General features: G+C 42.4%; 1 protein-coding gene across 8 annotated transcripts in view; it reads right to left on the bottom strand.

The window, feature by feature from the left end:
* The window catches only part of CRB2 (crumbs cell polarity complex component 2), a 76,469-nt gene that overhangs the window by 11,710 nt on the left and 50,382 nt on the right, over positions 1-14,377 (bottom strand). For 7 of the 8 annotated variants that reach the window (XM_049833151.1, XM_049833157.1, XM_049833154.1 and 4 more), the window contains 3 exons: positions 2,807-3,754; positions 1,419-1,975; positions 382-547 (listed from right to left, as the gene is read on the bottom strand). In XM_049833151.1, the coding sequence (XP_049689108.1) occupies positions 382-547; positions 1,419-1,975; positions 2,807-3,754 (1,671 nt within the window). Of the gene's footprint in view, positions 1-381; positions 548-1,418; positions 1,976-2,806; positions 3,755-8,547; positions 8,609-14,377 lie in introns of all 8 variants that reach the window. The other variant, XM_049833158.1, reaches the window with a different exon arrangement.

Raw genomic sequence — 14,377 nt, 5'->3', positions numbered from 1 at the left:
ACACATTTGCAATACTTAATTGGGTCCTACTTGGTGAAATAATCTGAGACACTAGAAATGGCCAAACTTTACAGAAAGTAGGATGGTCCTTGTGCTGCAATAGTAATAAACTAGGCAATCACTCCACAAAAGTGGATAGGTTCCTCCCTGATCAAGTCAAAGAGAAGAAAACACCTCGGAGTACCATCTTTGCTCTATCACAACCTGGTGGTAAGTCCATGAAGTGCATGCTGCCTGCAAGAGTGTGTACCTGGGTATCATTCCATTTCCTTTTTGCAGCATGTGTTTATATTTATTGCAACAGTACAAACTAGGAATACCGATTATAGACAGTGGACATAAGGGATTTTACCAACACATATGAAGGAAAACAGTACTTACACACATATCCTGCTAGAACATCTATACAGGTGGTAGCTTCAGGACATGGGTCACTTTCACACCAGACTCTCTCTTCACAAAATTTCCCAGTGAAATTTGCTGGACAGCTGCAATGGAAATCATTCCAAGTGACAATGCATCTGCCACCATTCTGACATGGTTCAGACTGAAAAACAAAATAGCAGAATTTAGAAGCAGCGTATTTCATCTTTGGATCCAAGAGAATTTGGTAGAAGGAAATGTGACAACAAAGATTAGTATGAGCAGTGCTTGAATCAAGAAAGAAGGTTAATTAAAATAGTGACTCAACAGCAGTGAAGGAAGCACAAGGGTCTCTGTACAAGAAATTCGTGAGACCCTACCTCTCCCCGTAAGCACTGCTGAACAGAAACACCCCAGGCAGAGCTCTGTCAATTCGGAAAGAACAAAGCACAGAAGCAAAGGTGAGAAACAGATGAAACAAGCTGCAGTGCTCCTGAAAACCTCACAAAGTTCTGTCACTCGAAGGACATACCTAATGCCAGAGGCATAACAATACTTTATAGCACCATAAGCAAGAAGGGCAAAATTAGAGAGTATGGCCTCCCCATCTTCATGTGTGGCATAAAGGAGAGACAGCGTCTGATCTAAGGGCACCATGGAGACAGTTCCTTGAACTGTTGCTGCTGAAGCAACAAATTCCTGGGGGAACAGGTTGTTGTGCAATGGAAACAAGATGAAGGTTGGAGCTAAAAAGGTTACTGGTTAGAGGGTGGAGTCTGAAAAGCATGTGGGCTTGGCAAAATGGAGGTTGGCAGCACAAGAGCAGGACTGCCCAAGTTCTATAAACTACAAAAACTACAGAGGAGCTAGAGGAAACTTGGTGCTTAAATTGTATGTAGTATATTGAGCAAAGTAGGAGCGTATTGGACAATGTGTCCTTCAGTACTTAAAAAACTTCTCATCTTCCCTGTATCAGCAACAGTCCAACTGTTTTGTAATCACAGAACCATAATAAACAACTGCAAACATGTAGAGACAAGCGAGAGACATCATACCTTGCAGGTATTATCAGAGATGCAGCCATTCACAAGATTACCATTTTGAGTCCTATTGAGTTCCTGTGGCAGACTGTAGTTCTCAACCTGAAAAAACTGTATTTGGTGGCTGTTCAGTTGGATGTCTTGCAAACAGCCTTTAAAATAGCCTCCCCACAGATCAGCGCTGTCTGGGTTAGGATGTCCACCAATATACACTTCATAACCAGCTAAAAGAGGTCTTGCTATGAGCTGTCCTAGCTCCAAGTATGTGTCTGATCGGTGAGCACCCACAATTCCTCCTTGAAAAGACAAGGCTACCAAATGTCTTCTCCCATCAGCTAAATTTTCTGGAAACGTCACAGTATCTGTAGATACCATCTCTATCTTCAGCTTGCCATTCTTCAAGTATATGGTGAGACAGGGGTCAGTTTCATTGCTGATTTGCAATAGCAAACCGTTAGGTTTCCGACTACGAATGAAAAAGGAGATATTGAAGTTTGCACCAAGGCTATCAGAAAGGGAGAAAGAGGCAAAGCTGGTGGAGTTCTCTAGGCCAAATGTTGCTGCTGGGTGCTCTAGAACAGAAAAGAAATGCACATCAGCTTGATGACAAGGGGAAGGCAGCTGGCACAAGGATATTCTAAGCTTTAACTCCTTATGAGTAAGGCAAGACCCTTCTTCCCAACATTTTCAACGTGCATCAGGGTAATTATGCTCTCTCCCCACACAGGTCTCTAAAATTAAGAAGTGAGTGAACGTGTCCTTGCTCTCTCTGGAGGCATGAATTCAAGCACCTAAGTAGCAGAGAGGGAAATGCAGGTCTAGCAAAGTCCTTGCCACTTATCAGATTTACTCAAGGACTTTTAAGCTACAAAGTTGCTTTTAAAATTTGTAAATTTGTAAATAGCAGAACAACTTTGTCCTTGCCATGTCTAGGGCTCAGGAGTGAAACAAAAAACTGGAACAATACTAGTATATGCCTTGCAGGAACAAAAAAATGCAGATACGATTTTAACTCAAAATTGTCAGAGCTTCCTTAACACTGTGTTTTATGTATAAAGCAATACATGCCTATTCATCCTCAACTCAGAAGCTCAAGATCAACTTTTCACAGTAAAACTACTTCCCTGCCATCCTGCATTCACATAGATCTGATACAAAGATGAAGTCAGAGCCTCTGGCTCAACAAGGAATAACATCTGCACCACAGAACTGACAATCATTCCCGCAAGAGCAAGTGACAGAAAAGGGATCAATGAGAATTTTATTTACAGAGGGTTTTGCTTTAGTTTTCTCACTGGTCAAGTAGAAAATACCACTTCTAGAGCTAGCATCAATGCTTATCTAGTATCTTTGAAGCACCAACTGACAGAGGAGCTGGCAGATGTAAATCACATGGCACTTACCGTATGAGCAAGCTGGGCCTCCATAAGGCCTTGAACAGTCGCACCTGAAGGTTGCCCAAAGGTCCACACACAGTCCTCCATGAAAACAGGGCTGGGAGAGGCACCACTCTGTCCGGTCACAGCCCAGCTTCACTGGGGAGGACTCGCCCACAGGCAGATCCATCGGAAGCACAGCTTCAGCATCTACCTGAAAGTCTTCCAGGCAGCCGACAAAGCCTTGCTGGCTCTGTGTGTTGTTGGCCATTGGATCCTCAGCACCTCCAACATATGTGTTCAGGAAGGCATGTGGGATCAAAGCAGTGCCTTGTGGGAGAGGAGAGCTCTGCAGGCAGACACCTGCATCACAAGAGTCATGCCAGAGCTTTAGCTGCACAGTGCTGTGCAGAACAACTTCAACTTTATGCCACTGGCCATCATCAACTCTCAGCCCCTCCAGGGTCAGTGTGTACCCAGCATCCTCCCTCTTCAGTCCTGCATGCAGAATGCCATCAAAGAGCTCCAGGAACAAGTATTCAGCTTCATGGCCTCGGTAAAAAAGGATAGCGCTGGGCAAGGTGGTTCGGAACCGGAGGGACACGCTGGCAAGCTGATCTCCTGCTACGTCCCTCCTGCTCTGATTGTTCACGGGCAGCTCAATGAGGAGATACCCTCTGGAAGCAAAGGAAAATGTTGTTGGTGTTGAGCATGTGGCATCATAGAAACCAGGCTGGCACTGGCACAGGTGGCCGTGGCTCTCAGCTTGGTAGGTTGGGATGCACAAGGCCTCATTTTGGCAGTCATGCGTCTGGCACCCAGTGAGCTTGACAGAGCAGTTCTTCCCTCCCCATATAATGCCATCCTGGCTAGGGACACAGTGGCAGGTATAGTCAGCAATGCCATCCTCACAGACAGCTCCATTCTTGCAGGGACCCTCCTCACACTCATTGATGTTAACAGCACATTCCACACCTGCGAAAGAGATTTAGAAACGGAATCTCACTGCAGGGGATTGCAACTCCCTTCCCCAGAGCAAGCCTGCCAGGCACAGACCGCCCTCCCCAGCACTGCTGCTCTCTAAGCCATTCTCTTCAGGAAACCACCAAAGGACCAAGACCTGCCAGCAAGAAGTCCCGCTCACTACAGAGCAACCTACCACTAACATAAGAGCAAGGAAAACATATTTCTGTGCTGTCCTCTCAGATGCTGCAAAGAAGGTGCTATTTATAGAGCTTTGGCCAGTCAGCCTACATCATCCAACAGACTACTGTCCTCTCCCAGACAACCTCAAACACCACAGGTAATCAACATGCAGAGGATATTAAAGGGACAAAACAGCACAGACAAGGATTTTATGCATCTTTCATAATAGATGTGGTACGCTGAAACTCAATTTAAGTCTACAGTTCTGACTGGAGCATGTTCCGGGCACCATTGCTGCAGACAGCATTAAAATGGGAAGTTATTGGAAAGCCTCAGTTAAGAAAACTCAAATTCCCAGATGACCCTCCAGTTGTAAAACACTCACAAAACTCAATTCATTACCAAACAACAAACAAAACGTGCTCCACAGGCATTTTGCTATACTTGCACTAAGCTGATCTCAGTTCTGTCCAGTCCTGCAGAAGTGAACTGGGTAAAAAGTACTGCATTGCAGCTTGTCTGTCTCCTCGAGGCACATGTATCCCAACAGGGCTCAAGTAAATTACAAGACATTACACTCAAATCTGGTTAATGAAAATCTGCTGTCATTTTCCTGAGCATCTCCAGACTGATAGAAGAGCCCTTCTGAACCAGTTCACTTTATCTAGCCCATAACATTGGTTTTCACTAATCTTCAGAGACAGTCACACAGATAAACCAAGCATGGATTATCCCAATCTAATAGCATTACACGCTGAATCTAGCTAGCAAGCACAACGAGGACAGCAGAAAGAAATAGAAGGAATTCACACACAAAGGAGGGGAATCAAAACACAAAAGACATTTGTAAAGAAAAGCCACTGGACAGAATGTGCATGTCAAAGAGATTAGAGAGTTGCCTGAGGGAAAGAGATGAGGGGAGATGGGGCTTTAGGAGCACTGGAGCTGGACTTGATGTGTGATAAAAAAAACTTAGCAAAGATACAGGCTTCTTGAATATATGCATTGATGGTTTGTCCCTACTCATGCCCCAGCAACGCCTCACAGGCAGTCTTGCACAAATGTCTAGTACCCTGCTGTCTAACCAAATTGCTTTACTCTTTTCAGACCCAGTGTTTATTTGCTGTTACCAGTGCCATCTCTGCAGATAGGCGAAGACTCAGCACCAGCTTCCAGCTCCAAAATGTCGCTTTGTGTCAGTGTAGGGACATAACACGTATGGAGCTCTGAGAAGCAGTGAAAAAGAAATGGAAGGCTCTGGTAGTTCTGCACTTGCCAGCTATGCTAGAGTGGTTCTGTAGGCAACATTACCTTGGATTCCTCTAGGACATAGTTCTCTACTGATGTAAACTAGAAGAGAACGGCTCTGTGTACTGCCTGTAGAAAAGCACTGCATTTGGGCAATAATGTCTGCCTTGAACAAGAGCTCAGCTGATGGACAGATTCAGAGTTGCTAATACTACCTCAGCACAGCCTTTTTTCTCCAGCTATTTATGCTGGGATTGCTCAGCACCCAGAACCTGGAGTGTGATCTTGCCTGTAAAGGAAGCACCAAGGATAGAACTAAGATTTCAGCACAAAGCTATGGCCACACTTGAAGGAAATGTGTTGGAACAAATAGAGTATAATGGACATCTCTGGGCTCGGAGAATCTCGGTCTGGGAGTTGATAGGAAGACATCAACTGGAATTAAGAAAAATCAGTAAAGCAGTAGGACTATATGGAGTGGGTTTTCCAAGTTATCAGTGGATTGGAGGGCTCTCAAAACTGTAAGAGGCAAGTTTGCAGTCAGATTTAAGGGGAGAGGCTGTTGAATGGCATCAGAAAGCTAGGTTTGGTATAGTCCCAAATCCTTGAGATGCTGCTCATTTCAAATCAGAGCTGTTGGTATTTACCAGGGCAAAGAGGAGAAGATAGTGTTGGTTTGGATAACAAAAGGAGAGATGCTGTGAATTTTTGCATTTCTGAGAAGGCTGGGAGGCAGGGTGGAGAGCCCCATTTTCCGGTATCACATTCCTAGCCTGACCACGTCTCCTCTGGCCAGTGTGCTCTCTCCATTGAGCAGCAGCAGGAACACCTGCCTAGGCTGTTTCCCAGCCTCCCAGCTGACACCTGTGGGGTGAGTGCTTCACACCAGGTGGCAAATTAGTCCCTACGGTGAGTGCACAACCCCAGGCTGGTGGCTAATTAAACACCAAGCTTTCCCATGGGATGCAGCTGGCTTGATTTCTTAGATTATTTGTTTGAAATGGGTGAAAAGAATAAGCTGGCACTTCGGGTCTTTACACACTGCTGTCTAACCTCACAGCTTACAAACAGGCAAAGGACACATTCAGCAGCAGAAAGAGAGGAAGGCAGCTCTTCCTGGAGGACCCAAAACCACACACATCATCTTTATCACTGTTTCTGCCAGCAAGCAGCCAGCCTTCACAGGGCTAAAGCAGGAGAAGGAAAGGGCCACTAAAATAACGCCTAATGTATTCTTGCCCTCCTAGAAGCCAGTGCAGTGCCAGATTTGAATTTGGGGCAGTTTTAAAACAAACATAACAGAGGAGACTGTACAAGAGTTCTAAAAATCTGGCTAACAACAATTTTTTTCCTGGAAGCCAATCTGACCCCTTGCTGAACAGTTAACTGGTGCTACATCACTAACTCCTTCTATGCCTTACAGTGACCATAGCTGCCATCAGCCAGCTGTCTTGCCCTCTCTCCTCCTCCATTAACACCAATGAGTTTTGTCAACTGTGTTTGAATATCTCCAGTTTGTCAAGTTCTTCAGTTACACCAAAACAAGGCAGAAGGAGGTTTCTGTTGCATCTTGCTTCCTAGAGGCTAATTTCAGTGCAGCAGAAGGGTCTGTTGGCTGCAGATGACAGTGTAAATGAAGAAGGGGATGCCAGCAAAATAAAGGAACTTTTCCCTACTTCAGAAAAAAATAAGATTTTTGCCATAGGCTGTTACAGTATCCAGAAGTACAGATCATTTCCTGGATATCCATTATTCCAGTCTTCTCCAAGACATGGACAGATGTGTCTTTGCAAACCCACTGTAAAGTGGATATTAAGAAGTAGTTAGAAACTAATTTGTTTCTCTAAGAGAAGCTTAGGCATCCCTTTTCAGGTACACTTAAAAAAAATAAAATAAAAGGAGGGGACAACTCCATTTGACAAAAACAGGCCACTCTTACATAGTCTTCCCTGTTCCCTCTAAATTTCTTAGCTCAAATGTTTACTATTATTTGAACTACCAATAGTAAAAGCAATGTTGCTAATCTGATTCACTACATCATTAGGAGACTTTAAAATGTTTAATGAGTTTCTTATCTAGTTAAGGACTAACAAACACAAACCAGTGGAACTTGTTATCTGAAAATAAGACAAGTGTTATTTAAAAGGCTGCTATCTGGAGACAAGTATTTTCAAACATCCCAGTTAACGCAGCAGTGTTTAAGCAAACAGTCCCAAGCTAACAACACACAGGGGTTGGGTCAGAAACAGACACTCAGAAGTCACTGAGCTTTAACAGCCTGCGGTGTTTTAAAATACAAATCTATTCACTAGATTTTTAAACTGTTACTGAGGTGGTGAGAACAGTCTTGTTTCATAGATGCAAGTGTTATTAAAATCCATACAGCTCGCCATTCCCTGAATGAAGGTAACAATTTACTGACTGCTGTTAATAAGCAAAGATTCATGTATACAGGTGTAAGAATCATATACTTCAACAAATACATAATATGTTAAAAGAATAAGCACACATAAAAAGAGAGATTCTAATTTAGCTGTCATATACCAAAAAAACTTGACAGACGAGGTCTATTCATGGTCCCAATCTCGAAACATGCGAGTTCAGTGGGACTTCCCGGCCAACACTGGCTTGCCCTCTCCTGTAAAACAGCTGAATTCCTAGCAACCTTTCCCTGGTGCATCCTAATTAGGGCTTGCATTATTATTATCAAAAGGAAAAAGGAGGGGAGGGAGAGAGGGGGGAGAGAGAGAATTAGCCACAACAAAGGGACCCCGACACAATTATATTTGCACAATTACTGCCATTTCCATGGCAACACACTTCTTTGACCTCTCTCCCACCGTGCACTACTACTCAAGGAGACAGTGGGGGAGGAGATGGAGAAGTGCATAGGCCAGCAAAGGGTTTGTCCTCCAAGTTAAAACAAAAACTACTTCTCAATAAAGGATTTTTAAATCATTAAAGGAAAAACAAAAATTGCAAAAACGTCTGTAAAAAGCAAAACTAAGGTTTCACAGAACTAACAGGGAGACATCTGTGTGTTTACACAGTACACCTGAGTACTAAACAAGGACCCATGCCTCAGAACACCCCCGATTTGATTACTGCACAGACCAAGGCAGAATTGTAGCAAAGATGCACACAGAGCATGCTGACAGCTCCACATTCATCTTGTGGCAACAAGGAAATTCCTTGCCCTAAAGTTTCCAAAACAAAACTTTAGGTCTCTTCAAAATAAAAACATTCTTCCTTTCTAGTCAATTCTTGTTCCTTCTCATGCCTCCAGCTACCACTAATCACACAACCAGCTCCCTGCCCTGGGCAGGCACGCAAACATTCAGGACACATTGCAATTACCGAATAGATCTCATTACCTGCTAGCAGAAAAATTCCCTTCAGGATCACGCCAATCAGCACAGATTTCATGGCCGACTCCTTGTGGACATTTGTGACAGTAAAGGGAAAAAAAATGGGGGTGAACGGGGGGGGAGAAATGACAGAAAAGGCTGGCCTGTAACTGCAGAATGTGTGTAAGCGCTCCCTGATGCCAGTCAGACAAAAAGGGATTGGAGATGAAACTAGCCAATATAGAAGAGACCTGCGCTGTAGTGAGATCTAATCCAGCCCTGCTCTAAACCTCCCCAGCTGGCCTCTGTCAGTGCTGACATGAAGAATGCGTACTCACAGTGTATTCGCACTCAGTGCATTACAGTAATACCCTGCAGTATCCACAGCATTAGCTCCAACAGTAAAAAGTTGAGAAACAATCTCTTGTCCTTGCCACCTCCCTGGTGAATCTGCCAAATTCCATGAATAAGGCCAAAATTTGGATTTTTGGTTTTATAGGCTAAGCCAAAACCCTGCATTTCCACCAGTGTGTAATATCCAAACCATACAAATAAGGAGAGTTCCAAATGCAGAGTGCAACCTGGACCCTGCTATGTATTCAATATTGACTTAATCAAGGACCAGCACTCCATGTGGTTTCCTTCTTCTATGTGCCCTATTCAGTGCATTTGTCAGCACGAGCATTTCCACTCCACAATATTCACGGAGAAAAGTCTCAAGTTTTAACTACCATGATCTGTTTCTCTGAAGTCAAACTGAATGGAAGGAAATTCCCTGCATTATGCTGACTGTACTGGTTGAAACATGGGACTGCAGAATGAAAACTCTCTCTTTCCTCATTAGTAACCTTATAAAATTAGCTGTTGCAATCTCTTTTTTTTCCTCTGTGGTGCTGGGTTGGGTTGTTTGGTTTTTTGTTTTGTTTTTTTTAAAAGTGGTTACTTTCATATTATAAAGTTCCTGGAGGCATAATTGTACTTTTGTGTTGTAAGGAACCCAGTGAAGGTTCTTATTTCTGTGAAGAAACGTTATCTGGAAGCTTTTCCCCAAACCTGCAGTCTCTGTTAGTATCAATGCCATGTCCAAGCAAACAAAAACTCCCACATGTCAGAGTCTGGAATCTGCATTAGCAGTATCACTTTAAGATATTAAAAGAAAGCATTCCAACAACTCTTGTAGCTATTTTACTTTCTTCATTTCACTCAATCCAAACATGCCAGTTGATTTTACAGATATTTTAAGCTGGAGGGATATAGTGTTTGTTTGGAGTCAAAACTGCTCAGATAGTCACATGAGTCCTATGCACGCATAGACCTATCCCAGCACAGATTTTAAATACTGTCTATATTAGCTAGTACAACCCTTCTGTTACTGTTCAAGAGAAAACAAACGGGTAGCTTGTGCCCATTCAACTGCCTACTGCAACAATAAAGTACAACAACTATGAAGACTGGAAAACGTTAAATCCCTTTAAAAAACGTCCATGTTTTGATTTATACGCACATGTAAATATTTACATACACACACACAGAGTCTATCTGTATACTGCTGATCAGAAATACATTGTACCCAAATCCATGTAGCGTAAGTCAGCATAGATTCTAATGCCCTACTAGTCATTACATCTTTTCAAATTCATTACATGAAATATTGCTAATTAGAAACTGTGATTGCTTCTTTTCCCAGGATCAGTTTAAGGATATATACAGACTAGGATTCTCTTAGAGAGACAGAATGAGAATGAAAAAATACACACTCATGACAATTCTAAATAGTGTGTGTGTGTGTATATATATATATGTATACGCAAGATAAAATACTTGTAAGACCTCTTATAAGCCAAAATGGTGGATCACTGAACATCTGTCTCAAACTATACACCACTGAGGAGTAACTGCTTAGGTTCTTTGAAGCTGGAAGATTCTAAAGAAATTAAAAGGATCAGATGATTAATTTTCTAGAGGTTTTAATTCCCCATTCTTACACACTGGCAATCATGCAAGTTACAAGATTCAGTCATGGGGTTTAAATTCAGAGAACTATTTTGTGCCTAATCGTTTGTGAAACTTCTTGGAGGAGGTCAAGATAAAAAATACTAAATATGTCAGAGTGTTCTTAGCAGGAAAATGTCACAAAATGGAGAGTGAACTTTGGATAGAAATTTCCAAATTTCACACATGTTCTAGATAGAGATTAGCAACTTCCTCACTGTGTTGGTAAATGCGTCCCAGAAATGTAGGAATTTCTTTCCAGGCTTCAGAGACACCCATCCTAGTCTCAAGAGCTAGCCTTCCCAGGGGGGAAAGAAAGACGGGGAGAAAAGGGAACTTTCTTCTGCCTGAAGTATACATGGCAGTTCACATACTGCAAGCAGTGGCCTCCTGGCAAGCAAATCCATTATCACTGAAAATAAGAAACATTACTGATGATAAGCATTTTATGTGAAAATCAACACACTGAATCTAGTCTAATATCTGACATCTTGAAGTCATCTCTCCTGGTAGACACCATTAGAAGACAGCCATTTCGCCATACCTATGCACAGGAGAATTCTTCTGTCTCTCTGGGACACTGCTCTGCCCAAGTACTTGCCTGGCTTGATTCTAAAGATGACATTAAGCTGGGCTTCAACCATTTTGTTTAGTAAGGAAGTCAAATTTAATTCATCAGAGTTGCTCCACCACTAATAATCCCCTCAAAAGTCTTTAACCATGGTGAACTAGCATATCTCAGGCTGTCCATAGTCAGAAAATCTATGCAAAGAGCTAGTTCAAAACAGAATGTGCACTCACAAGCATCACAATCTCAGAAGACACTTTTTGATCAAACCTCACCTGACACCTAGACACAAGCAGGATCTAGACTTAAGTGTACACTTGCAACATTCTGATCAGACAACAGGGAAGTCAAAAGGTCTGATTAACCATGGAACTATGGTCCAGAAGGGAGATGCAGTGTGGAATGGAAGGGAAGCAGTGGGGTCTCACAAAGTGTCCCCTAGCTCCCTTCAGCTATATTTACCAAAAGGGATTCTGTTGAAGGGGTAACAGTCCTCTAATCTCTTTACTATCTTAACCTTTTAGCTGCCCTTTCTGTAGAGGCTACATCTCTAAAGCAAATCTGACATCAAGAAATACCTGCACAAAAAAAAGTTAAATCTATCTAAAGGTGGTTAGAAGGAAGAAGCATCTCCCATTTATTTCATGACCCACGACCCAGGAATTCAAGCCTATTTGATCTGGGCTAGCACTCCTAAGAGTAACCTTTTATAGCTAACTACACAGAAGGTATCCTACTTCTTTAAGAACAACTGACAGACATTATGGCTGAACAAAGTAAAATGGTCAATAAGCACTCCAATTATATTAAAACACATTCACAATCACAATCCCTCCCGAATTTACCACCACATCATCTTCCGATTCTCCTGAAAGTAGAAGCATTCCTGAGCCATGTGCAAAAAAGCTCAGAATTTTACAATGATCACAAGGTGCCACTGCCAAGGGATGTCTGCAATTGAAAGGATGATGCTCTTCCACTCTCATTCAGGCTGACCAATGCCACAGCACTGTGTTTTAGGACACTGCCTCTCTAAAAGCAACTTTAGCAGGAGTTGAAATATGAGTGGGAACACTCAGGCCATTTAAAAGTTTTTAAAAAATGAATGAGCCAAATTCCACTTAAGTGATTACAGTCTTGCAGGTTAAAAATTGATTCCCATTCCAAATGGAGGTACCTGTCTTTTATGTGATGGATTGAAACTATTCCTATGAATAAAGAATTCATTTTCATTTTTTTTACCCAAAAGACAGACTTTTCCTACTATGCTTTTTCTTTTGACCACAGTTTACATCATTTCCAAGACCATGCAAGATTTCATTCTCCTTCTCACTTCATTTAGTACCCATGTAATCTTTTGATTCATACTTCTTACATCCTCTTAGGTTACATCCTCTACTAAAGCACAAACTGATGCACTGACCAGACTCTTCAGGACCTATTATGTAGTTCTCTCAGGAATGAGGCACCACTTTTCCAACAACTACATTTCGGAGAGAGCTGGCTCATCTCCCTGCCTGCTGCTGTAGCCTGAGACAGCACTGAGGCAGTTAATTTGCAAAGAAAGAATTTCCCTCTTGACTTGCATTGTTATCCCAACACTCCCCAAATTCCTCAGACTGAAGAAAAAAAAAAAAAAATACAGAAAGAACCCCCTGCCGCCCCAAGAAAGCATTCTTCATCAGAGTAGCAAGTTCACTTTAATCAGCGGAGGCAGCTTAAACCCAAGTTCATGGCAGATCTAAGCTGCCACAGAAATGTGTTTTGAACAGAAACATTATGGGAAGCTTCACAAAGTTGTTCTGTGATCCTAATATGAAGTAATAAGCTGTTTACCCAGCATGACTGTACTGGGATTAATTGACAAAGGAGGGGAGATTAATTGCTATTATTTCCCTGTCAGCTTCACTCCTCCACATGCACTCACTGATCTCAGACTGCTCCCAGCCTTTCACTGCGTTAATGTGTCAGAACTACCTCAGCTGAGACAAAGTCCTTTACCAAAAGCAATATCCAGAAGAGCAACCTGCTTCTAATCCCCTTCAAGTACTAATGAACCCAAATTTGATGCAACAGAATGAACTCTAGCACTCCTTTGCCCATCATCCTGTGTTTCTGTCAGCTTTTCTGCCCACGAGCACACTAAGAATTGGAAAGGATTAAACAGATCTGCAGTTTGGCAAAGCACAATGAAATTCTGAACTCTGTGAGGGTGCTGGGGTACTGAAGGAGGAAAAGGGAACAGGGCACATATGCGCGTGGGAATTCTGACAAGTAGGATAAACTTTAAACCATCTCTTTGGACAAGATCTCAGTTCATGAGTACAGCATCATAACTACCCAAGAAATAGCAATAAAGAGTTTAGATAAAAGCCTATTTTCAAAGACCTCACCTACAAAAGCAAATTTTTCTTGGCCTAGTCTAAATTAGGAATCCAAAGCAAATGAGGTAGGCCAGAAAACCCCACAAAGAATTCAGCCCAGTTACAGAAGGTGTTAACTAGGAGTTGACTTGAGATTCTGGGAGTGAAAGTACCTGCGTAATGAGTCTTCCCAGGAAAGAGCTGGGCAGAGTTACACCAACATAACTCAACCACTATGATCACAGAGGGAAAACAGAAAACTTTCCCATGCAGTAAAGGCCTAAGACACGTCTCTGGAATGCTGCTACCTGCTGTTGCAAGGAGTTAAAGGTACAAGGTTTTCTTCTGGCTTCAAGTTTTTCTTTTTCCCACGAGATGGCAGCCTAGTAACACTGTGGAAAGGTTACATCCACTTCAAAAATACATAAATACAAGATTGTGCTGGGGACCACCTTTCCTATAAACTACTTTTTGGTGTTAAATTGCTCAAAACAGAGAGTACACATGGAATTTAAAGATGGAGAAGACCGAGAATGAATATTTTAAACTACGATGAGGTTTAGTATCAGTTAGCAGTGTACCTTCCCAACAGAGTTGATGTGCAATATTCACCATCCCCTAGTTTCTCAGCTAGAAAACCGAGACCCATTAGGGTCAGGCAGGGCATTTGTGTAAGAATCCAAACTCCCCATTCCCTTGTAAACAGAGAAGGCTTCATTTGCTCACATCACAAAGACCTTTTGACCTCCTAACATAGCAGATTACTGCCTTCAGCCAAAATTGCTGGCTCTTATCAACCAGGGGTGTTAGGGAACGGAGATGTTTTACAGATGTTTTATGTGCTGGTGATCCAATCTGCTACAGTTAGTAGCCTGTGACAACTAGAATGTTAAGCACCCCTTTTTTTATTTGAAGGCTGGTTTTGTTCAGCTTC

This window comes from Accipiter gentilis, chromosome 29 (assembly GCF_929443795.1).
Source record: "Accipiter gentilis chromosome 29, bAccGen1.1, whole genome shotgun sequence".
In the NCBI taxonomy this organism is placed as follows: Eukaryota; Metazoa; Chordata; class Aves; order Accipitriformes; family Accipitridae; genus Astur; species Astur gentilis.
Note: the sequence above shows the minus strand (reverse complement) of the source record. Positions and strands in the feature narration are given on the sequence as shown.